The sequence below is a fragment of the Rhincodon typus genome, chromosome 22 (genome assembly GCF_021869965.1).
Source record: "Rhincodon typus isolate 14 chromosome 22, sRhiTyp1.1, whole genome shotgun sequence".
Taxonomy (NCBI): domain Eukaryota; kingdom Metazoa; phylum Chordata; class Chondrichthyes; order Orectolobiformes; family Rhincodontidae; genus Rhincodon; species Rhincodon typus.
The window spans coordinates 30,619,363-30,645,468 of NC_063353.1; the positions used below are offsets into that span (position 1 = coordinate 30,619,363).

At 40.9% G+C, this 26,106-nt stretch overlaps 1 protein-coding gene across 1 annotated transcript in view; it reads left to right on the forward strand.

Moving 5' to 3' along the window:
* The window catches only part of LOC109913411 (DENN/MADD domain containing 6B), a 99,117-nt gene that overhangs the window by 22,293 nt on the left and 50,718 nt on the right, over positions 1–26,106 (forward strand). Inside the window, exons 4-6 of the mRNA XM_048609969.1 lie at positions 10,479–10,521; positions 14,779–14,891; positions 16,056–16,136. Coding sequence (XP_048465926.1) covers positions 10,479–10,521; positions 14,779–14,891; positions 16,056–16,136 — 237 coding nt within the window. The remainder of the gene's footprint in view (positions 1–10,478; positions 10,522–14,778; positions 14,892–16,055; positions 16,137–26,106) is intronic.

Genomic DNA, 26,106 nt, shown 5'->3' on the forward strand with positions numbered 1-26,106 from the left:
AGATAAATATGAGGTGCTACATTTTCGCTGAGCAAATCAGGGCAGGACTTACATACCTTTAATGGTAAGGTCCTGTGGAGTGTTGCCGAACAGAGACCTTGGAGTGCAGGTTCATAGTTCCTTGAAAGTGGAGTCACAGGTAGACAAGGTAATGATGACGGTGTTTAGTATGCTTGCCTTTATTGGTCAGTGCATTGAGTATAGGAGTTGGGAGGTTATGTTGCGTCTGTGCTGGACACTAGTGGGGTCACTTTTGGAATACTGCATTCAATTCGGGTCTCCCTGCTATAGAAAAGATGTTGTTAAACTTGAAAGGGTTTAGAAAAGATTGACAAGATTGTTGCTGGGTTGGACGGTTTGAGCTATAGGGAGAGGCTGAATAGACTAGGGCTGTTTTCCCTGGAGCATTGAAGTCTGAGGGGTGACTTTATAGAAGTTTATAAAATTGTGAAGGGCATGGATAGAATGAATAGTCAACGTTTTTTGCCCAGGGTAGAAAAGTCCAAAGCTAGAGGGCATAGGTTTGAGGTGAGATGGGATAGATTTAAAAGGGACCTAAAGGGCAATTTTTTTCACCCAGAGGGTGGTGCATGTATGGAATGAACAGCCAGAGGAGGCTGGAACAATGATAACACTTAAAAGGCATCTGAATGGGTATATTAATAGGAAGGGTTTAGAGGAATATGGGTCCACTGCTTAAAAATGGGACTAGATTAATTTAGGACATCTGGTTGACATGGACGAATCGTATCGAAGGGTCTGTTTCTGTGCTGTACATCTCTGACTCTGAGTACTTTGCATAGTCTTCACGAGAAGAGTTTTCTGGCAATGTCACAATAAAGGTGGAGTTAATAGAGATATGTCACAGAATTGTTGTTTTGGGTAGAATAAATTAGATTAAAAATGGAGGGACTTCAAAGATTTACATCCTCAAAGTAGAAAAGTTACTCATTGTAATCTTAGGTTGTTGATGGAAGCAAAGACGGAAATCAGTGAGACCCTGGTAACTAACTTCTAATCCTCCTGACTATGGGAACAGTGCTAGAAAATGGAAGATTGAAAATTCTACACTCCTTCATTTGTATTCAGAAAAATGCCTTTGTAGAGACCTATAGTTAGGGTTCTGGATATGTTTGCCCTGGACACTCTGGTCATGTTATTTAAGGGGTGGACTATGGTCAGGCTGTCATGTCTGTCCTAAGAAATGAAGAGAAAATGTGCGTGGGTGTGGGAGTGAAATAGTGGTCACAGGGTGGCACTGAACTTCAGGCTTTGGCACTTGGGGCCGTAGACTGCGGGCATTGTACTGGAAATTAAGTGTGTAATGGGAAGAAAATAAGCGTGACCACACTAAGTGAATAGGATAAATGACTTGATCTGTGAGGGCAGGGTCCGCAGCGCACACTGTTCTGAATGCTTTTAAAAGGGAAGAACATGGATCGTATGTCCCTAAACGATTGAGCGCAAAGTCACATCAGTGGTTAGAAGTGATGCGCAATGATTGAAAGTGGCAGTGTGATTATTGGGAGTGGATGTGGAATACAGAGTAATTTTGCAAGACATGGATGTTTCAGCATTCGTGTAGGAACAATCCCCGCTTTCTGAGGATCAAAATTTTCTCCTCAAGGGGTAAGCATCTGATGTCTGCCATTCCTCCACCCAGCCATTCTTTCCCTTTCCTGTTATGGGCTACCTTCTCTTACAATGAGAATGAGAGGGGAATGAATAGGACTACAATGAGTAGCACAACTGTCAATGCTGGCACATGTAGAGGAAAGCTGGTAGATGATTTAGAAGGCATGGTTGGTAAGTTTGCGGACGGCACCAAAATTGATGGCATAGTAGACAGTGAAGAAATTTTTCTGAGATTACAAAGGGATCTTGATCAAATGGGTCAATGAGCTGAAAAATGGCAGATGCAGTTCAATCTGGATAAATGCGAGGCATTGCATTTTGGTACAACAAACAAGGTAGGGCTTATAAAGTTAATAGTAGAGTCTTGTGTAGTGTTGTAGAACAGAGGGACCTAGGGGTGCAGGTGCATAATTCTTTTGAAGTTTGTGTCACATATAGACAAGTGGTTAAGAGGGCGGTTGGCACGCTTGCCTTCATTGCTCAGTTCTTTGAGTATAATAGTTGGGAAGTCAAGTTGAGGTTGTGCAAGCCATTGGTGAGACCTTTTCTGGAATACTGTGTCCAGTTTTGGGTCACCCAGTTATAGAAGGAATATTATTAAGCTGGAGAAGGTTCGGAAGAGATTTACCAGAATGTTGCTGGGTATGGAAGGTTTGAGTTGTAAAGAAAGACTGGATAGGCTGGGACTTTTTTCACTGGAGTGTAGGAGGTTGAGTGGTGACCTTTATAGAAGTTTTTAAAGTAATGAGGGGTAAAAATAGAATTAATTGTCGTTGTCTTTTCCCTAGGATGGGGGATTTCGAGACGAGGGGACATATTTTAAAGATGAGCAGAGAGAGATTTTAAAAAGACATGAGGCAAATTTTTTACATAGAAAGTGGTTCACATGTGGAATGATCATCCTGAGGAAGTGGTGAATGTGAGGACAATTACAATGTTTAAAAGACCATGTGGACAAGTACATGAATAAGAAAGGTTTAGTGGGATATGGGCTAGGAGCAGGCAGATTAGTTTAGTTTGGGATTGTGTTCACCTTGGACTGGTTGGACCAACGGGTCTGTTTCTATGCTGTATGACTTTGACTCTGTATATTGAGGATTGAATAGGCAGCAGAGAATGTGTGCATGATTCGTTGTGTGGGAGGCCAAAGGGGAGAATGAGTAAAGGAAGATGTTATGGACAATAGTGAGAGTGGTTGAAGTTGTATGCAGTGGCAGAGAGAAGAGTGTGACACTTCTGTCAAAAGCAAAAATGTCTTTGACTTTTTTGCGGTTCTGCTGGCCATATCTCTGCGACCTGGGTGGCTTACCAGGCTGGCAGGATCTAGTGGCATGGACTCCTCTCAGTGCTCTTGGAAGACTATTGCCTTTCTCTGCACCACGCTGTTCACAAGGACCTCCAGGTCTGTCAACGAATCATGATGCCATCTTTTCCTTTTCCAACATATTGTGGACATGTCCTGAAATGAGCGGGGCAACTTTGGAATCTGAGCGCTGGTCCAGGTGTACCGTAGCATTTAAAGATGGCGTGAATGCAAGGGGATACTGGCCTGTGGCTCAGTGGCAAACTATTGTCAGAATGAAGCATGGTAGGATGAAGTGGAACTCAAATGTGAGCCATCTTAGGAGTCTGGTGGACAATTAATGCAACGAGTTTGGTCTGATACAGTGAAAGAACTTGCTGGGTCTCATGGTGACAAACTCTCAAACTCGACCAGCTCAGACTTAGCCAAAAAAAAATTAGTCCTAGGAATTCTTTTGAAAAAGCATTCAATATTACTGTACAATTCTTTGTACCAATTTCTCCTTTCACCTCATCTCCGCTAATTCACTTTCCAGCTTTCTAAATATTGGCAAATCCCATCTTTTGGTTTTGTACAACTTTTTTTTTCACTTTCCAGTTGGTTCATTAAGATCGTAATTCTCGAGGTGTTCATGCACATTTGGCTTATCGTCCTTATTCAATTCATTACTTATAACTGAAACCAACATCACATTTACTATTTGTAGGCTGACTAACTTTTGTGCTTGAACAAGGAGTCTTTTTTTTGTTTTTTACACAGGCTCTCAATTAGGGCATAGAAAAATTGGAACAGGAGTAGGCCATTCAGTCCATTAAACCTGCCTTACCATTCAGTAAGATCATGACTGATCAAACTCTTAATACCATTTACCCACCACATCTCTATACCTCTGTGCGCCACTTGTTAGTTGAACCCTATCAATCTCTACCTTAAACTTATTCCAGAATTCTCTGTGGTTGAGAATTCTGAAGATTCAAAACCCTCTGAGTAAAAGAAAATTATTATCTCGGATCTAAGTGGTATCCCCATGATTTTAAATTGTACCCCCGGTTCTAAACGCCCCAACCAAGGGAAACATCTTAAACTGTCTATCTCTTTTTAAGTATTTTATAAGTTTCAATGTAATCCTCTCTCATTCTACTTAGTAATATTTTTGTCCTGTTAGTTATATATGCATAGTTTACATTCATGTCTGGTCTGTATCCAGGATTTGTTATTACTACTAAGTTTGGATCCCCTGTAAAGTAATTGCTTCTAGTTATTTCTGGAATGCCAAGTTTAAATTACTCCATTCAGAATTCTGCTTTCTCCCATAGTATTGAAAAAGCCAAGGTGTGACTCTCATATTTTGCCTATGCGATCATGTTGCATTATCCTTTCTCGATCACTATGCCATCCTTAATATAGTTGACCACTGCATTCTCTTCAAGCGACTCCTCCATTGTCCACCTTGATTCCTTTCTTGCCTATGTAAGTACAGCCTATCTCGCTTTATTTCTCATTGCACAAGCACACAGTAACTTTAGGAGTCCCCAGGGATACAAGCATAGATCAATTCTCTCCCGCAATTACGTGAAATATCATTTTCAGATATGAGGTCAGCTTCTGATTTTACTCTAGCAAGACCTGCTTTATCCCATTATCAGCTGTCTTGATTCCGCCACTACTTGTGTTCTCAGGCAGCTTGTGTGACAGTTGTCATGGCACAGTGGCTAAGCGGTTAGCAATGTTGCCTCACAGCGCCAGGCACCTGGATTCGATTCCAGCCTCTGGTTACTGTCTGTGTGGAGTTTGCACGTTCTTCCTGTGTCTGCGTGGGTTTTGTCTAGGTTTTTCGGTTTCCTTCCCACGGTCCAAAGATCTGCAGGTTAGGTGAATTGGCCATGCTAAATCACCCTATAGCATCCAGGGATGTGCAGGCTAGGTGGGTTGGCCATTGGAAATGCAGGGTTACAGGGATAGGCTAGAGATGTGGGTCTGGGTGGGACTCTCTTTGGAGGGTCAGTGTGGACTAGATGCCCCACAATGTAGGGGTTCTATGGATGAGCAGCATAGAATCAATACTCAAATTCCCCTTGTTAAATATTGAAAAGCCCAAAGTAAATCACTAGTTGAATTCCAGCACAAACCCAATACTCTTGTCCAATCTCCCTCCCTGAAACAGACTTCTTTAAGTTTCAGTATCTAATTTTGATTCAAGTCTTAATTTTGATGCCGTGATTTTCTTTGGCATGGAAATAGCCTTCTTTCACATCCCGTAATCTTTCTGGTCTCCTCTCATAGCGTATTCTATCTAATGCTGAAGGTGTAATCCGTGACTCTGTTACTTTCCAACTTGATATTTTCAGAAAGGATACTAAGCCAGAACATTCAATTAATTTAATAAACTTTTAAGCATTATTATGAGAAACTGGGCAGCCTTGGAACTGAATAAGACAAAAGTTCCTCTTGACCTATATTGTGATTTTAATATAGAATGAAATAAAAATAGGCAGAATTTCACTTGATTGAACTATTTTAAAAGGAGCTGGAGATTCCATTTTCATTTATTGAAGTTTTATTTTAACTGACAACAATGGAGCTTTCTTAAAATTGAATTAGTAATTCTTCTGTTCTCAGCTCTCAATATTGGAACATAGGAGTGTGAAGTGATGCATTTTGTCAGATTAAAAGAAAATAGTCCATGTAAATGAAAGGGAGTGCAGGATTAGCAAGTCTTGGAGCTATGAGCACACATCTCTAATGATGGCAGGATAAGTTTTAGAAGGCTTTTAATTTAGGAAAAAATGAATCCTGAATCTGTTATCAGCTCAATATCACTGGATATATAGATCCTTAAGGCAGGATAGTGTGGATAACAAAAAAGAAGGGATGTAGCAGGATTGGTTAAAGAATCAATTACAGCTGTGGGAATGGATGTTATACTAAACAAGCTAACAAGTGAGGCTGTATGGGTTAAGCTTAGGAATTTTTTAAAAAAAGGGCAGTCACATTGCTAGGAGTGTACGACAGACCCCCAAACAGTGAGAGGGAGATAGAAGAACACGTGTAGACAAACTTCTACCTGAAGGAATAAAAGGGCAACAATAGTAGGAGACTTTAACTATCCCAATATCAACTGGGTTTCAAATGATGTGAGGAGCATGGAGGGTGAAAAATTCATGTACTGTGTCCAGGATTTTTTAAAATTTAAACAATATGTGACAAGCCCAATGAATGGAGATGCAATTTTGTGTTCAGTGTTGGGAGATGAAGATGAGCAAATTGAAGTGATTGTGGGCGACTGTGTGGGGAACAGTGTTCATAATTTGGTTTGTTTAGCATTATTATGGAAAAGGGCAGATATAAATCAGAAATAAAATTTTTAAACTGGGGGAAGGCATATTTGACAAACTGAGAAGTGATTTGACTGAGGTGGACTTGACAGGACTGCTAAAGGATAAGTCTGTGGTAAACCAGTGAAAGGCACTAAAGTGAAATCCTTAAAGCACAAAGCAGACATGTCCCCTCCAAAAATAACAATGGTACTGCCAAATCTAGACCCCTATGGCCCCCTGGAAAAATACAGGGGAAGATTAAACCGAAAAAAAAGCTTATGATAGTCACAAAAACTCAACATTGCAGATTAGTGTAGAGGAGTATAGAAAGTACTCCAAGTCTTTTAAAACAAAGGGAAATCAAAGAGAGGGCATGAAAAAGTATTAGCAAACAAGATAAAGGAAAACCCAAAGATCTTTTACCAATATATAAAGAGCAAAAGGACATTTAAGGAAAAAGTGGGACCTAGCACAGATGAAGGGAACTTGTATGAACATGGAGAGTATATGGGAAGAATTTTAAATGAAGTTTTGTCTCTGTATTCACAAAGGAAACGAATGATGTGGATGTAGTAATCCAAGAGGAAATATTGGACAAAATAATCATAATGAGAGAGGGAGTGTTAGAGGAGTTTGAATCCTTGAAAGTGGATAGGTTGCTGGAGTCGGATGATTGTTCCTTAGGATGTTGAAAGAGGTCAGGTAGGAAATAGCAGATGCTCTGAGGAATATTTTCTGATCTTCACTAGACACCAGTGAGGTCCCAAAGGACTGGAGGAATATAATTGTGGTTCCATTGTACCCTATCTAAACAAAGGAGACGTCAAACAATTATAGGCTAGTTAGTCTTACTTTAGTGGTGAACAAATTTTAGAATCGATCTTGAGATCGGCTAAACTTAGGCATGGACTAGTTAGGGATAGTCAGCATGGCTTTGTTAAAGGAGGGTCATGCCTTACAAATTTGATTGAATTCTTTGAGGGTAGTGCAGTGGATGTTGTCTACATGCATTTTAGTAAGGCATTTGACAGGGTCCCATATGGCAGACTGGTCAAAAAAGTAAATGCCCGTGGGATACAGGGCAATGTGTTGAATTGGATCCAAATTTAGCTTAGTAACAGGAAACAAAGGGTACAGGTCGATGACTGCCCTACAAATGGAAAGCTGTTTCAAGTGTGTTTGGCAAAGCTAGGTGGTGGGACCCTCGCGATTTGTTTTGTACATTATTGATTTGGACTTGAAAGTAGGGAGCACAATTGGTAAATTTGCAACAGCACAAAAATTGGCTGTGTTGTGGATTGTGTAGAGGATAGCTGTAAGCTCCAAAATGTCATAGGTTGATGGAAGTGGGCAGGAAAGTGATGAAGTTCAACTCTAAGTGTTGGGTTATGCATTTAGAGAGATCAAATAGTAAAAGGGAATATACAATAAACAGAATATCTTGAGAGGGGAAGATATAGTGCAAGATCTTGGTGAGTGCACAGATCCCTAGAAGTAGCAGCTCATGTAAATAAGGTTGTAAAGAAAGCATATGGAATGCTGTTCTTCATTGGTAATGGTAAAGAATACAAATGTAGGTTTATAATGATGAAACTGTATAAGACACTGGTGAGGCCACAATTGGAATATTGTGTGCAGTTCTGGTCGTCACATTATAGGAAGGGCGCAATTGCTGTAGAGAGTGCAGATTAGATTTACTAGAATGTTGCTTGGGCTGGAGAACTGTAGTTATGAAAAGAGATTGAAGAGGTTTGGGTCCTTTTCCCTGAAGTAGAAAAGGTTGAGGGGTGTCCTGATCAAGGTATACAACATTTGTGAGGGATAGAGAGAGTAGACAGGAGGAACCTGCTCCCCTTGGAGGACAGTTCAAAACCTGGGTCATAGATTCAAGCAGAAGGATTAGAGGGGATGTGAGAGAAAAGATTTTTACACCGAGGATGGTGTGTCTATAATTTACTGCCTAAGTTGGTGCTGGAGGCAGAGACCCTAAACTGTTTCAGAAAGTACATGGATCTACACCTTAAGTACTGTAAGCTGCTGGGCATTGGCCTGTATGTAAAATAGGATTAAAAAGGGCTTCTGGGTATCTTTGTGGGAGGCACGGTGGCTCAGTGGTTAGCACTGTTGCCTCACAGTGCCAGTGCCCCGGGTTCAATTCCACACTCTGTGCAAACTCCACACAGACAGTTGCCATTCTCCACACGTCTGCGTGGGTTTCCTCTAGGTGCTTTGGTTTCTTCCCACAGTCCAAAGCACTGCAGATTAGGTGGATTGGCCATGCTAAATTGCCCTGTAGTGTCCAGGAAAGTGCAGGCTAGGTAGTTTAGACATGGGAAATGCAGAGTTACAGGGATAGGACAGGGAGATAGGATGCTCTTCGGAGGGTTAGTGTGGACTCAGTGGCTGAATGGCCCATTTCCACATGGTAGGAATTCTAAGATATTTGGGTCAGCATGGACAAAATGGGCTGAATGACCACCTTCAGTACTATATCATTTCTATGGTTTCTTTGAAAGGAGTGCAAATGCAATGAAGTTATGGTAATTGTTTCTAAAGCCTGGTTATGACCCAGCGAGAGTTTTGGCCCAATTCTGGGCATCCACACTTCGGGAAAGTTCTTAAGGCCTTAGAGGGGAGAGAGGAGATTTACTAGAATTGTATTTGTAATGAGGGACTTCAGTTACGTAGAAATGAGAAGTATGCAGGTTGACCAGAAAAAATTAATTGGCAATTTGTTTGATGTTCAAAGTCAAGATTCTGACAGAATAAATCAATTTTTCCAGTGGCAGAACACAGCTATAAGATCAGCAAAAAAATCAGAGGTGAGATGAGAAATTATAATGATCTGGCATGGTCACTAGAATAATGATGATAGAAACAGATTCAATAATAACTTGGAAAAGGGATTTGGTAAATGCTTGAGTGTAGAAATTTCAGTTTGTGGGAAAAGTGCAGAGAAGTGGAACAAAATGATTATCTCTTTGAAAGAGCAGGCACAGTGGATTGCATGATCTTCCCCACCATCCTCATTTTTTGTCCTGTGATTCTGCAATTTGGTAGTTCTGAACGATTAGTTTTGAATTGTGTTCATAGAAAAAAATGAATAAATCCTGGCTGGGTTGTATTTTATCTCATTCATCAACTATTTTGCATCATTTTTCTTTTAAAGTTTTCAGCAAAGAGTTTGTAGCTTGGGTTGTGGGTGAGGTTGTTGATTTGCTTGCCGAGCTGGCTTGTTCTCGTTCAAATGTTTCATCACTATGCTAGGTAACATCATCAGTGGAGCCTCCAATGAAACAATGTTGTTCCGCTCTGCTTGGAATTTATACTGTTTGGTCCATTATTGAGAGTAGTGTCATTTCTGGTTTTGTTCTGTATGGGTTTGTATATAGGGTCCTATTCTACATGTTTGTTGTTTTGGTTCTCAACCCGTAATACAAACAACAAAACGAGAAATGACACTACTCACAATAATGGACCGAATGGTATAAATTCCAAGCGGAGTGGAACGACGTCGTTTCATTGGAGGCTCCACTGATGTTACCTAGCATGGTGACGCAACGTCTGAACAAAAACCAGCCAGCTCGGCGAGCAAATCAACAACCTTATCTTTCTTTTAAAGTGACTGTGTTATTGGGAGATGGAAGATAGGAGAGAGTGCTCTGTATCAAATAGTCGAATGTAAGGTGATCCCTGCAAATGAGTGCATACTTAGGGACCCAGTCAAGTAGAGACAGGCATTGGGGAAAGCAGAGTTATCCACTGCAAGCTGTTCAAGTAGAAAGACATTGGTAAGAGGCCTGCTAGGAAATTGTGTTTATTCCATCAGCTGGATAGCAGCTTAAAGCTGTATGAAAACAAAATGTGTTAACTTCTTGAAAAATAGTGATACACGTCAGAATAATTTCTGACTGACTTAACTAAATGTGGAAGCAGCTGATGAATAAATGTTAAATTGTGAAAAATGCTAATAAAATGAAATTCTGTTCATGTTTTTCAGTAAATGCTGAACATTCCCTTAATTTTCAATTGGTAGGAAGCCAATCTCATTAGCTGTTTTGTTGTAGTTAGCTTAAATGTCAAGGAGACTTTCTAATCTGTTAAAGCAATGGCGTTTATTACTTTATAGACCTCAAAGTTTAATACTTAATTCAATTCTATCCTAGTCACTTGCACTAATTTCAGATTTGTTTCTTCCTCTCTACTTTTAACTTTGTTTTCAGAAAACAAGCATCTGCTACCTGTCTTTTCCAGATTCCTACTCCGGTAAGAAATCTACAAAAGTAAGGCATACCTTCTCTTTTATTGATCTTTGTAGCAAATTGTTGTCATGCAAATCATTCTATTCCATCTGGAAATATATTTAATTCTGGACTTTATGCTGTAATTTATTGTGATTTTCATATCAGAAGTCTTTGAATTAAGGATTAGTTTGGGAAGAAAGCAGGAATTGTACATCAGCACAAGGAGGGTTTAAAACCAAGACTAATGAGTATAGCTCTCTGAGGCTGAAGATTTATCATTTGCAGTTTTTGACATCAGCATCGATTGTTCATTTAACTTATATCCAGAGTATCGACTCTTTAACGTCTGAAATGTGCAGCCCAAAGGTCTGAAAATAAAAGAAAACAAAGGCCTGGAGTTCTGGCAAGAAAGCAATTCCCAAACCATTTTTTCTGATGAAAGGTCTATGCCTGAAACATCAGCTTTCCTGCTCCTCTGATGCTGCTTGGCCTGCTGTGTTCATCCAGCTCTACACCTTGTTATCGCAGATTCTCCAGCATCTGCAGTTCCTACTATCTCTCCCAAATCTAGGCTGATTTTGGCTGTCTTCTACTGCCTTGGTCACACCTAGCAGCACTGGAGTTTGTCAATGGACTGACTATGGGTATTGTAGGGCATACTGGTTGAGGTAGATAATTTTATGCTTTGGCATCTTAGTTTAATTGAACCGATATTGGATTAGATTGCAATAATAGCAGTGCCTGACTTAGATGAAAAGGTTCATGTAGGGCTGTTTCCCTACTCACTGATATTGGGGAAAACCCAGTGCCACTGTTATTAATCTAATCAAAATAGACATGTCCAATGTTTGGGAATTTGAGAGCAATTCATGTCAGTAACTGAATGATAGAAACAAAAATAGAAATTGCTGGAAAACTGAGCAGGATCGGCAGCATCCATGGAGAGAAAGCAGAGTTAGCGTTTCAGGTCCAGTGGACCTTCTTCAAACACTGCTGCCAGACCTGCTGAGTTTTTCCAGAAATTTCTGATTTCCAGGATCCACAGTTTTTTTTTTTGTATGATAGAACATGGGGATAGAAATTAAGATGAATGAAAGATCGGGAGAAAATATAAGTCATGTTTCAAGTCAAGAGTCAGACACAAAGAATGATGAACTAGTCTAACAAGCTAGCTTTCAAAATGACTTGTGTTCGCAATTAGATTACAATTTAGGGTCCTGTTATACTATGCAATTAAAATTCACTGAGATGGTTGTGCATTTTTCTTTTTCCTGGTTTTTGAATTTTGTTAGGCCACCCTTCGTTGAAATGTGATAATTATATCCTCTTAAAATTCCGTTTGTTGACCTCCCTAAGAAAGAAAAAATAACTTGAATTTAGTTTATTACGTACACTATTGGCTAATTTGCTTACAGTAATATCCCACAAGCAACCAAAGTGTTAAATTAGCAAATAGTTATTTTTGGTGGGTATTGATTGGATGTTGACTAGGATACCAAAAGAATTCCCTGCTATTTAAAAAGGTGCCATGGGATCAGTTACTGGATTACTGTGGCATCTGCAAGACAGCACCATTGGCAGTGCAGCACTCCATTGGTATTGCTGCCAGGATGTGCTCTGATGCAGGGAGCGTGTATGCATCCATGAGGAAAGATATCATCATCCTCATGTGCAAGGGGAAGGGAGAGAGGGAGGAAATTAAAACTTGGTAACCAATCTCACTGTTGAATGTGGATAATAAAATCTTGTCTAAGTTCATTGCCAACTGGAGCAGGTCTGTTCTGGGAGCAGTCATTCACCCTGCCAAACCTGTGCTGTAACAGGCATGAAGCTCTGACAGCCTTGCGCTCCTCTGATATACAATCGCCTATGTGCAGGGGGTGGGGGTGTGGACACCTGTCTCTCCAGTGTGGACCAGGAGAAGGCCTTTGACAGGATATCATGCACCTGTATGAGGGATGTCCTGTACAAAATGGACTTTTGGGAGGGAATCTGCAATTGGCTCCAACTACTTTACACCAACATCAGTAATGCCGCCTCAATCAATGAGAATGGAATCAGAAAGCTTCCCGATCTGATCTGGAGTCAGGCAGGGTTGCCCACTCTCTCTCTTGCCTTGTTTGTGTGTTGTATAGAGCCTTTCGCCAGATCACATAGAGAATGTGAACGTGAGAGGAATGACTGGATTTGTAGGCCTCCATCGCCTGGAACAAAGTATCCCTGTACTTGGAGTTCTGAGGAAGAATCACCGGATCTGAAATGTTAATTCTTGATTTTCTCTTCCTGGATCCAGCCAGACCTGCTGAGCTTTTCCAGCAACTTCTGTTTTTGTTGTATATGGTTCAGAGGGACTGCTAAGATGAGACAGAAACTAGACAGATCCTTCTCCAATGCTGGTTTAAAAACCTGGTCATCAGGTGTGTGGTGTACTCAGTGTTTTTGTATGTGGTGTAGATCTGGCCTATTCCCAGAGCCTGCGCCACTGTAGTCACCAGAGCTATCTTCCACTTCATCTGAAGGTCAAAGATGGGCTGTGTCCGGAAAGGCACTGTGTACAAAGATCTAGATAAAGGGTGAAGAATGTACCCAATGCTTTCCCCCATCCTGATGGCCACCTTTTGTGTCTGGTTGAATCAAGCTGTGTGCAGACCCTCCATATGCAAGCACCAAGTATCACTATGTATTGAGGTTCTGTCTGTCCCTGGTGTTACAAAGGATGGGCCCGACCTCCCTATCATGCTACGCTCCAAGTAGTTGGACCGTTCTGTATCGCCTGCCCCTCTTTGAAAAGTTTGTAAAGAAAAACACCTTTGACCACAAGGCTATCGGGCAATGGTCAGCATGTAGCATCCTTGAGACCCTGTGGGAAAAGGAGAGGGTGTATCCTATCGCATGGTTCCCTGAGCAGAATGTCAAAAGCCACTTAGCAGAATGCCTCATTGCCAGAACTTTACAAAAAGCCGCAAGATGTAGCTTGGCTGGTAGCAAGAAGGGTTCTACCTGTGAGATCCTACATGTACACCTGGACTTTTTGTGTCACTGCACACTGCCCTCAAAGCAGCTGTGGGGAAGAAGTGCCTATGCAAAGAAGGTCTGGAGAGAGATGGGGTAACAAGGTGTAGAGTTGGATGAACACAGCAAGCCAAGCAGCATCAGAGGAGCAGGAAGGCTGACGTTTCGGGCCTAGACATCAGCCTTCCTGCTCCTCTGCTGCTTGGCCTGCTGTGTTCATCCAGCTCTACACCTTGTTATCTCAGATTCTCCAGCATCTGCAGTTCCTGCTATTTCTGGAGAGAGATGGAATTGGTTTTGTCAAGGTTTATACCGAGCTGCTCCGTGATGCAAGACTCTGTTCCGGGGTCACTAACCGAGACAAACTTCAATGCACCTGAAAGACAATGAACTCAGTGAAAGATTTGGTCTGCCCAAAACCTGTTGGTCTTCCAGTGCAAAAAAGTTCACCTCTGCCAAGTGTTGAAGACTGGCACATTCCAAGGTCCAGGACTTTGTGCTGAGGTACACACTGAAGCTTGGGGCAGCTGCTGCCAAGGTGGAGTGGGAAAAGCCCACCATCTAAGGTATTTCTGCCGAAGTACAGTGGGAGTCTGTTCAGTTCTCAGACCTTGTCGTTCCTCACTAAATGTATTTAAATATGCTTGGTAAGCACGGTAACGAAACATCTGCGGAACAGCAAACCAGCTCGGCGAGCCAACCAACCTCAACACCCACAACCCGAGCTACAAATCTACTCAAACCTTAGACTTTACAGAACTGCTGTATTACATGTGTATGTACATAAAGATTTTTGAGTGTATCAGTATATTTTTATAGGCTTGAATTCGCAACCTTCCAACTTGAACATAAATTTGCTTCTACTGAGTTAAAATGACGCTAAGCACCAATTTGATCAAAATCTGTTGAGATGTATCCTGTCCCACACAGTGCTGCTTGCCCAATAAGTTTCCCCTGTTTCTTAATATTTCAAATTTGAAAACGAAAACCAGAATTTAAAATCCCTTTTTATTGTTGTCTCATCCTATCTCTGAATTTGTCAAGCTACTCCCTCCTACACCCTTCAGTCCTCTAGCATTGGGTTTTTTTTGTATCCCAATCCCATTGCTTGACCTTGTTATTGATAACAAAACCTTCACTCTTTGTGGAATTGCTGGTTGCTCTCCTAAACTCTGCTTCTGTGGTTCAATATCTGTTTAGCCATGAAACACTTATGCTTATCTTTTAGGCATTGTATGAACGTTGGCTTTTTTTGTTATTGCTGTAGGTTGCCTTGGTGATACGCAATTCACTTTTCGAATCCGACAAACAGTGGGGCACAAGTTATCCATGAATGGAGATGAAGAGATGTACAACCGAGATGCACCAGTTGTTCTTCAGGTCTGTTTGAGTCAAGCTGACACAAATCTAATACTTTCTTCATCTATTTATCAACAATTATGTACCACAAATCTATCAGCTTTGAAATAAATGTTAAAACATGCGCTGAAACAGTTCAGAATTATCTTGCACTTCGTGCAGCACTGTGCAGAAATGCTATGCATTTTGCAGTATGTGAAACCCGGAGCCATTCATTCTTCCTCCGAAAACTACTTGTTACACCAAGTTGTTGTTATACAATATTATTATAAATTATACCCCTTTCTCCTGTCTTCATCCTACCTGCCTCCACAAACGTGAATAAAATATAAGGCAATGAACTGTGAATGTTGGAAATCTGAAATGAAAGCAGAAATTGCTGGAGAAAATCAGCCGGTCTGGCACCATCTGTGGAGAGAAAACAGAGTTAATGTTTCAAGTCCAGTGATAGCAACACAAAGGCACCTCGTTCTTTCTTTCCATTTGCACAATTCCAATCTGCTTGTGCTCTTTGCGCATTATTTCCATTTTCTCATGTATATTTATCCAATTGTCTTATTAATTTCTCAGAGCTTTGCTCCTTCCCATTTCTATATTCTTAATCTATTGATACACTGCAATTATGTTTCACAGTTGGAACTGTGTATTCTTCTAAATCTGGCCTCTACTCCCTTTGTTCCACTTTTGGTGGCTGTACCTTCATTCTCCTTGGCCACACTCTTTGGAATTCTTTAGAATTCCTTCCCCAATACTCTCTCTCCTCCTTTTAAGAGCACCCTCTTCTGACTGAACTTCTAATCACTACTTACTGCCTCCTTCAACTTTGTGTACATTTGTGATGATCCCTGTATGAAGTGCTTCAGGATGTTAACCTACATGAAAGGTGGTATATAAATGGACATTTTTGTGATAGGCTGTTCAATGCTGTGTCTTCATTAGGAAGCAAGCAATGTGAAGATAACAGTAAAAGAGAGGAAAGTTCTGAACAGGATAATAATTGATAGATAATATGTCCTAAGAAGTTAGCATTACTATAAATTGGTAAGTCATCTGATTCCCAGTTTAATGAGCCCGAGTTTGCTGAAAGAAGCAAACCTGGGTGGCTGACCACATCCTTCCATGCTGTAAGATATTATGACTCTGTGGTATGTTTTATACGTTAACGCAATGACGTTTTTATTTTAGCGGGATCGAGCACATTACTATGGATTTGTCTACTTCCGACAAGTCAAAGATTGCACGGTTAAACGAGGATATTTTCAAAAGGTAACTTCTCTTGCTTACAATATTAAACTGACTTATTTGCACATAGATTGGAGTCAACAATTTGATCAAAATCACTACGTTTGAAAAGTCAGCCTGCCTTTCTACACAGGTGATTAAGGGAAGAACTTGTATGCTGTGTGACTTATTGGACTGCATTATTGAATTGGAGAGAATCTTTGTGATCAGATTAAAGGCCTTATTTACTGACTATCAGCAAATTATTTCTTTTTAATTTGATTATGATGCCATAACTACCCAAGAAGAGAGCATACACTCAACCTTGGTAAGTGTTTCTAACATAGGAAACGTGTAGTTATCCTCAAATGGATTCTGCATAACTCGGCCTATTTTTTTCTGCTTGATAATGTATAATCCCTCGTGAAAAGGGAGCATTACCAGTGGAAAGATACTCTGTGACTGTCACCAGTTGCTCCATGACTAGAGAAGCTTGCTGTAGTTGACAAGCAGCCTTTTATGTTTTTTTTTTTTTTTTTGTTTTGTTGTGATGTTCCTTGCAAATTGAAGCCTTCATACATCATTCCATTAAGAAATTTGATGGTTGTACAAGTAGGTGTATTTTTAAAACTTTTGATACTTATCTTAATTATATATAAATTATCGTTTTATGGATATTTTTCAACCTACTTGCTAAGCTTCAATTGGGAGAGTCAACTGTAACACTGAGCTAAAAACCTGCTAATTTGGAAAGCAGTCCTGGATGCTTTGGTGAAGTCCAGTGTTTTTGTATTATGTTAATTCCTTTCAAATATTCTTTTGAATAGTTTAAAATTGCTTTCCCATTGTTTAGAGCACTGTTGTATCCTTATTTGCCTGTGTACTACTTCCTGTATCACCTTTTCCCTATTTACTGATGATAAGCTCAATAATAACCTCCACTTAGAGTTTTCAGAACTGAAAATATTTCTCGGCACTTCAGAGAGGCATCATCAGATGGAAATGGGCACAAAGCCTAAGGTTGTGCCATTAGGAGGGAATGCCCAATGGTTTGGGTCAAAAAGATGGATATTAATTAAGGTGTTAAATGAGGATGGAGCTATGAAAGAGTTAAGAGCAAATTCCAGATCTTGGGGCCTAGACAACTGAAGACATAGCCTTTGATAGTAGGTTGGAGTGGAACCAAGAAAGTGCTGTCTCGTGGAACGTAAATGTGGAGGAGAGATGACGACGGAGGAGAATTGGTGGTTGATAACCTCCTGAGTATAGAGTGATCAAAGAGGATGGGGAGGAAAATGGAGCATGATCAAGAGGTTCTTGGTTATTGCCTTAATTTCTGTAAGAGCAGGAACTGATTGGAATTGCTAGGAAGATTTACAGGGATTTCAGATTCTGTCAATTTGAGTATGGTGTTTATTTGTGTCTTCAATTTGTGTGACTGAACGGGTTCTTTGACCCTCAGATCTTTCGACCCATGGGGCAGAATGCTGCATGTGAGAGTGGGATTCAGACTGCAGGACTTGCTTCCTTTCTCTTTCCTTCCCTGCCAATTCTCTGCCTGATCATTAAGATATTGTGACTTGAAACACGATGCAGCTTTTGAGGACTGATTCATCATGAGTTTAAACAATTGGTAGCAAACTGTTTGTGGTCACTATTTGGATACAAAATTAGCTTGAAGGTACAAGAAAGAGGGTGGTGGTGGTGGAGGGTTGTTTTTCGCACTGGAGGCCTGTGACTAGTGGTGTACTGCAAGGATCTGTGCTGGGTCCACTGCTTTTTGTCATTTGATTATAAATGATTTGGATGTAAATATTGGAGTTATGGTTAGTAAGTTTGCAGATGATGCCAAAATTGGTGATGTAGTGGAAAGCAAAGAAGGCTACCTTGGAGTACAATGGGACCTTGATTCGATGGGCCGAGGAGTGGCAGAAGGAGTTCAATCTAAATAAATATAAAATGCTACATTTTGATAGAGCAAATCAGAACAGAACTTAATGGTAAGTCCAGGAGACCGTTGAGTGCAGGTTATTAGTTCCTTGAAAGTGGAGTCGCAGGAAGACTGGGTCGTGAAAAAGGCATTTGGTATGCCTGTCTCTATTGGTCAGTGCATTGAGTATAGGAGTTGGGAGGTCACGTTGCAACTGTACAGGACATTGGTTAGGACCCTTTTAGAATACTGCGTTCAATCCTGGTCCCCCTGCTGTAGGAAAGATCATGTTAAACTTAAAAGCATTCAGAAAAGATTGACAAGCATGTTGCCAGAGTTGGAGGGTTTGAGCTATAAAGAGAGGCTGAATAGGCTGGAGCTATTTTCCCTGGAACATCGGAGGCTGAGGGGGTGACCTTATAAAATGATGAGAGGTATGGATAGTGTGAGAAGTAAAGCTCTTTTCCCCAGGGTAGGAGAGTCCAAACGAGAGGGCATAGGTTTAAGGTGAGAGGAAAAATTTAAAAGGGACCTAAGGGGCAACTTTTTCATGCAGAGGGTGGTGCATGTATGGCATGAACTGCCAGAGGAAGTGGTGGAGGGTGGTACAATTACAATATTTTAAAAAGCATCTGGGTGGGTATAATGAATAGGTAGAGTTTACAGGGATATGGGCCAAATGCTATCAGATGGGACTAATTAATTTAGGATATCTGGTCAGCATGGATGAATTAGACCGAACGGTCTGTTTCCATGCTGTACATCTCTATATGACTGTAGTGTCAATGCTGCTGCACTTCAAGGAGAGCTGCAGACTGTCTTCAAAGGATTTTCTTGGCCTTCACTAGAATATTGGCCATTTGAGAACTGAGGGTAAAAAAAGCACCTGACGGGGGGCAATTGCAAGCCCTTTGGACACATTGACCTGTCTTTCAAAGTTGATTTTGCAGTTTTGCCTGAACGTTTGTGAAAGTGGCTTCACGAAAGACAATGATCCTCATTGAATCTGGGGAACATGACAAAGGCATCCACAGTGCACAATACAGATCTTACTGCAGTACTGGATTGTGGTGATGTAAACTGCTCTGTAAACTTGGAATTTTGTTGACTTAAAAATCTTTTTGTAAAACATTTTCTGTTGCTTCCATGCTTTGTAGAAGGCTGGGCTGGCACAGCTGCTACTGTTGATCTCCTCATCAATAGTGGCTTTTTGATACAGATGACTGTTAAGGTATGGGAAGGGTCAACATATTTTAGTCTCTCCTTTAGCATATATGTGAGCTGGAATATTTCACTGACAGAGTGAACTGATGAGTTTGATCTTGGCAGCTTTCAAGGACAGGTCAACTTTTTTTTGTGTGCAGATTTGAAAACTGAACGTTGTTTGTTGTTGCCACTCATGTAAATTACAACGTAGCATTCTGGAAACTGTAAATTGTGCATGTCGATAGTGATCAGTTTAATTTCACCGGTGATGAAATTGAAATTGAAGAATTTCCCATCTTGGCAGTGATTTAATGCTGACACTTGAGACCAGTTGATGTTTGAGGTGATTTAATGACTTTTGGGTGGATTCAAACTAGTATTTGGGCTATCAAGCATTTCTGAAGCAGATTTCTGACCCGAAACATCAACTTTCCTGCCCTTCTGCTGCCTGGCCTGCTGTGCTCCTGCAGCTCCACACTGTGTTATCTCTTGCTTGACACCAGTTCATATTTTGATGGTGTTAGTTCAGGTCTCCCACTCCATAGTTTCAGTCATATGAAGCAGTTACAGGATTGTGATGTCTTAGATTTTCTGGACGTTGGAATCTTTAAACTAATGATCCAAAGAGCCAAAAATATAATGATTCTGAGGAAGGGTCACTCAACCTGAAACGTTAACGCTGATTTCCCTTGACAGGTACTGCCAGACCTGCTGAGCTTTTCCAGCAACTTCTGATTTACAGCATCAGTAGTTTTTGTTTTGGTTTTTAATCCATGGAGCCACACGATTTAATGAGTCAAATTCTTTGGTCAGGTTGATTTTAATGCAATGAAGAGTTACTAGTGTTTTCAATATTTTCTTGGATTTATGTGGAACCAGATATTATGTCCGAACATCCTTTAAAGTTGTCTCTGGAAAAATTTTCACAACTGATTAGTCTCCCTTCTTGAGGGCTGTCTCAATAGTTGGAAGTTCTTCTTTTCTGTCATATTTGCGTAAAAGTCCTGATGTGAGCAAAAGATTTGAAGCCTTCAGCTGGAAGACAGTGGGAGTTAAGGCTTTGTTTTTTCATCTGTCTGTTTATTGAGCTTTTCTACAGTGGTGGTTCATTGACAGATTCTAGTACAAAGTTCTGGAAGATAGCTGAGAAGGTATCAGTTGCCACTTTGGATTCATGAGTGAAGAGTTGTTGAAAATTTTCTTTGCAATGTTGACGAGTAGCACTGTCATCCCTAACAAACACCATCCTGAGAGTGATGGGGATTTTTTTTTTTTTAGAAACAATTTCTATAGATGGTCCTGGTGACTTCATAAAAGCTTTTTTGATCAGAGTATTGTTGAATCTCTTGGGTTTTCTCTTCTTAATGCATGTCCTTTCTCTTCTGAACTTGGCATTGGGTGTCAGCCTTGAGCAAATGGAACGCTGCAGCTTTGAATGTGTGAACTTGGTTTGTTCTGCAAGGCAGTGAAGGCTGCTTCTTTCTGTCTCAGAAGTCATATGTTTTAGGATTGCTTCTGTCAAAGCAGTTCTGGTGATAGAAATGCTCATACTCAATAGTCGGATACAGGAGTGTCATGTAGCTGAATTTATTTGACCCCGTGGATTAGATTGGGATGTGTGAAGATTTTCCAAATTGGTCATAAGTTGCATTTGGTATTCCTTATGTCAGCTGGATGTTTCAGGTTTGGAACATCATCTTTCTCTTGGGCTTTTGAGCACTGATATCTTGGTGCTGGATGTTCTTTCAGCAGGCATCAGTTCCCTACTTGGACCTAGTGATATACATGTCACTGAGATCTTTACACCTTTGTTCAGGTCAATCAGGGAAGTGCCAATGCTTTGATTCAGGAGGCCTCCAAGTGGTTTAGCAGAAGGGCATGTTTGATATTACAAGGCCAAATGGAGCATACATCCTTAGCAAGAGGTCATAATTTGCATTTGGCTCTTCTCACTCAGTTTCTTCCAGTGGATCTCTTTGTCTGGCATCTTACCCCCCAACCTTACTGCCTTGAGTGAGCTTACCAGGAGGAAGGAGGATTTGATGACATTGTTGAAAGGATCATTGGAGAGAGCAAGGGTCTTCCACTATATTAAGGTGACCAATAGAGGAAATCCATGATGGGGTGGGGCATGTTAAAAGGACGTGGGAGAGGAAAGGGAGTTTTGAGGGTAAATCGGGGATTAAGGATTTGTTCCTCCTCCTCTTGATCTGTCCTTTTATTATGCTTTTATCTCGGTCCTTTAACTTGACCACAGCTTTTGAAGTCTATACGTTCTTTTGTGCTTCCTCGTTTTTGTTTTATTGCCTTTGCTTGGCATATGGTTTAAAATGTCCTGCACAGCAAGCTCACTGATCTCAATCAATATAGCATGGAAAAAGGCCTTCTGGCTCATTTTGTAGTGCTGGTCATCAAGCATCTATCTTGTCTTTACTGATCCCATTTTCCAGCACATGGCCTATAGCTTTGTATGCAGTGGCTCTTCAAGTGTTTGTCCTATGCAAGAATCTCAGTTCTATTCAGGTGAAGTCTGTGCATCTGTATGATTCAGTTGTGCCCCAGAAGTTGAAATCCTACATTATTTGTCTTGTCAACATGTTCCATTTTCTTACCATTCTTAAACTAATTTATAACGAAGAAACCTGAGGTCACTTCCCTCTGTCAATCACCTAATTCCTGAAAGTCCTTTTGCAGATTGTGAATTACATTCCTTGGTATTCATTGGATCTGTTGTAAACTGTAACTTATTTCAGCTTTTCTTCTTTTTCTAAAGTCATTTGTAGCCACTCCATTGTATTCCCAAACTGGTATTTGGGATTCTCTCAAGATCATCTGTCAGTGCCCTATTTCTAGAATCCCTTATTTTTACTATATTGTTGCATACTTTCCCCCCCTTCATCTGTAGGCACTACTTGCACGGTGTCATGGTGATTTTTTAGTTGTCTTCTGAGGAGTCGCCATCATGTTCACTGCAGGTGTCTGTCAGTTTAATACATTTAGGAGTTCTCACTACCTCTGATCCCCTCTTTCTACCACTGGGAAGAAATATAAATTGTAAAGGAAGTCTCACAAGCACTACAGGTCAAATGGCAGCCTATTAAATATTCCATTCAAAACACTGCCATTTATTTTGCTGGATTTTCTTTGGCAACTTATTAAGGGCTACATAATTTTCAATTGAATGGGACGCGTAGGAATACAACAAACTTTTGATTAGTGGCACCTATGGGACCAGGAGTGTGCCAGTTGATCAATTCTGTTTAATCAAGAGGACCGCATAATCAATGGAAAAACAGTGCAAGTAATAGAAATTTAATGCAGGGGGTATACCTATCTCTTTTATATACTTTATGGCACAAATCACTTAAGTAATAATGCAACTTTGCCTTAAATAAAACTTACAGGCAGAGAGCCTTCTCACTTGCACCCTCACCTGAGTGCTCAATGACATAGCTGAGATGATGATAATACAGTCAACCTCCACTATCTCAGGTATTAAATTTTTGCTGATTTCTCAAGAGTGGTGGTTCATAAGATGCCTGTTAAAACGAAGTTTGCTATATCTTATTAGCCTGTTTAGAGGCGAAAAGTAACTACTGTATTTTACGTATAAAAATAAGCAAATATGTTAGGCACAAAGAAATATGCATCTTAGAAAGTTCTACCACAGAATACTGTTCTGTAGATTTCAGAAATTACCCCAAAGCATTGCCTTGACATTCACTTTCTGAGCAGTGAAATGTAATGAGTGATAGCTTGTGATAGAGAATGAAATAAATGCAAGAATTACAGTCACAGCTGAGTTCAAGTTTATTTTTAAAAAACAAAATTCCAAATTAATGTTTATGTTTTGCTATATTTGTTATTGATGCGGCTGATACTATTAAGGTTATTTTTATTGCCTTTCCACCATTACTCATGGTTATACTTGAACCACTGAAGTCTTTACAATAACATTAAGTCATGAATACATCAGTTAGTAGGGTCAGATGGTGTAGAATCTGTGTGGTAGAATTGAGGAACTGCAAAAGTAAAAAAACCATAATTAGGGTTGTGTACAGGCCTCCAAACAGTAGCCAGGAGCTGGGGCGCAAGATACGCCAGGAAATAGAAAAGGTGTGTAAGAAAGGCAAAGTCGCAGTGATCATGAGGGATTTCAATATGCAGCTGGACTGGGAAAATCATGTTGGTAGTGGATTGCAAGAAAAGGAGTTTGTGGAATGTCTACGAGATGGCTTTTTGGAGCAGCTCGTGGTGGAGCCCACAAGGGAACAGGCAATACTGGATTTAATGTTGTGCAATGAGGCAGACTGTATTAGGGAGCTTAAGGTAAAGGAACCCTGAAGAGGCAGTGATCATAATATGATTGAATTTACTGTGCAATTTGAGAGGGAGAAGATAGAATCAGAGGTAACAGTATTACAGCTGAATAAAGGCGACTGCAGAGGTATGAGGGAGGAGCTGGGCAGAATTGACTGGAAGAGGAGCCCAGCTGGAAAGACAGTGGAACAGCAATGGCGGGAGTTTCTGGGAATAATTCAGGAGACGCAGCAAAAATTCATCCCTAGGAAAAGGAAGCATGGTACAGGGAGGATGAGGCAACCATGGCTGACTAAGGAAGTCAGGGATAGCATAAAAGCAAAAGAGAAAGCATATAATGTTGCAAAAGGTGTAGGAAACCAGAGGACTGGGAAGCATACAAAGACCAACAGAAGGCAACAAAAAAAAAGAGGGAGAAGATTAAATATGAGGGTAAGTTAGCCAGTAATATAAATGAAGATTGCAAGAGTTTTTTTAGGTGTATATAAAGGGCAAAAGTGGACTTTGGACCACTGGAAAATGACAGTGGAGAGATAGTAGTGAGGAACAAGGAAATGGCCAAGGAATTGAATAATTACTTCACGGCGGAAGACATGAGTAATCTCCCAAAAATTCAAGAGTCAGGGGGCAGAGCTGAGTATGGTGGCCATTACCAAGGAGAAGGTGCTAGTAAAACTGATTGGCCTGAAGGTGGACAAATCACCTGGACCAGAAGGACTACACCCCAGAGTTCTAAAGGAGATAGCTGAAGAGATAGTGGAAGCGTTAGTGGTGATCTTTCAGGAATCGCTACAGTCAGGGGACTCCCAGAGGACTGGAAAATTGCTAACGTGACACCCCTGTTTAAAAAGGGAGTAAGGCAAAAGACGGAAAATTATAGGCCGATTAGCCTAACCTCAGTTGTGCGTAAGATTTTGGAGTCCATTGTAAAGGATGAGATTTCTGAATATTTGGAAGTGTATAGTAAAATAGGGCAAAGTCAGCGTGGTTTCATCGAGGGGAGGTCATGCCTGACAAATCTGCTAGAATTCTTTGAGGAAGTAACGAGCAGGGTAGACCAAGGAGAGCCAATAGATGTTATCTACCTGGACTACAAAGCCTTTGATAAGGTGCCACACAGGAGACTGCTGAGTAAGATAAGGGCACATGGTGTTAAACGCAAGGTGCTAGCATGGATAGAAGATTGCTTTCTGCCAGACAGCCAGAGAGTGGGGATAAAAGGTTCTTTCTCAGGATGGCAGCCAGTGACAAGTGATGTTCCGTGAAGGTCAGTGCTGGGACCACAACTTTTCACTTTATAGATTAATGATCTAGATGAAGGAACTGTGGGCATTCTGGCTAAGTTTGCAAATGATCCAAAGATAGGTGGAGGGACAGGTAGTATTAAGGAGGTGGAGGTTGCAGAAGGATTTGGACAGGTTAGGAGAGTGGGCAAAGAAGTGGCAGATGGAGGACAGCATGGGAAAGTGTGAGGTCACGCACGTTGGTAAGAAGCTTAAAGCATGGACTATTTTCTAAATGGGGAGAAAATTCAGAAGTCTGAAGTGCAAAGAGACTTGGGAGTTCTAGTCCAGGATTCTCTCGGTAAACTTGCAGGTTGTGTCGGTAGGCAGGAAGGCAAATGCAATGTTGGCATTTATTTTGAGAGGACTTGAATATAACAGCAGGGATGTACTACTGAGGCTTTATAAGGCTCTGGTCAGGCCACATTTGGAGTATTGTGTGCAGTTTTGGGCCCCATATCTCAGGAAGGATGTACTGGCCCTGGAGCGAGTTCAGAGGAGGTTCACGAGAATGGTCCCAGGAATGGAAAGCTTAACATATGAGGACTCTGGGACTATACTCCATTTGAGTTTAGAAGGATGAGGGGGGATCTAATTGAAACTTTCAGAATGGCCTGGACAAAATGGACGTTGGGAAGATGCTTCCATTCGTAGGAGAGACTAGGACCCGAGGGCACAGCCTTCGAGTGAAGGGAAGACCTTTTAGAATGGAGATAAGGAGAAACATCTTCAGTCAGAGAGTGGTGAATCTATGGAATTCACTGCCACAGAAGGCTGTGGAGGCTACGTCATTGAGTACATTTAAGACAGAGATAGATAGGTTCTCGATTATCAAGGGTTACGGGGAGAAAGCAGGAGAATGGGGTTGAGGAACTTCTCAGCGATGATTGAATGATGGAGCACCCTTGATGGGCCGAATGGCCTAATTTCTGCTCCTATGTCTTATGGTCTTGTAGTTCGTACCCAACAACAATGGCAAATGCACTAGTCAGGATGGTGTGCAACTTGGAGGGAAATTTTAGAGGTGGCGAGACTTGCTGCTTTTTTGTTTACCTGCTGGTAAAAGTCATGGAATTGAGAGATGCTCTCATGATTGCAGTTGTTCAATTCTAGGTTAGTTTTTCTGATTGCTGCATACACTCGGCAGCTAACCTTACCTAGCATACAATGCCACTCACATCAGAGATCCATTATGTGAAGCTCAACATTGTTTTAGATCCAGTTTCTAAGATCAGAAATCATATGACACCAGGTTACAGTCCAACAGGTTAATGTG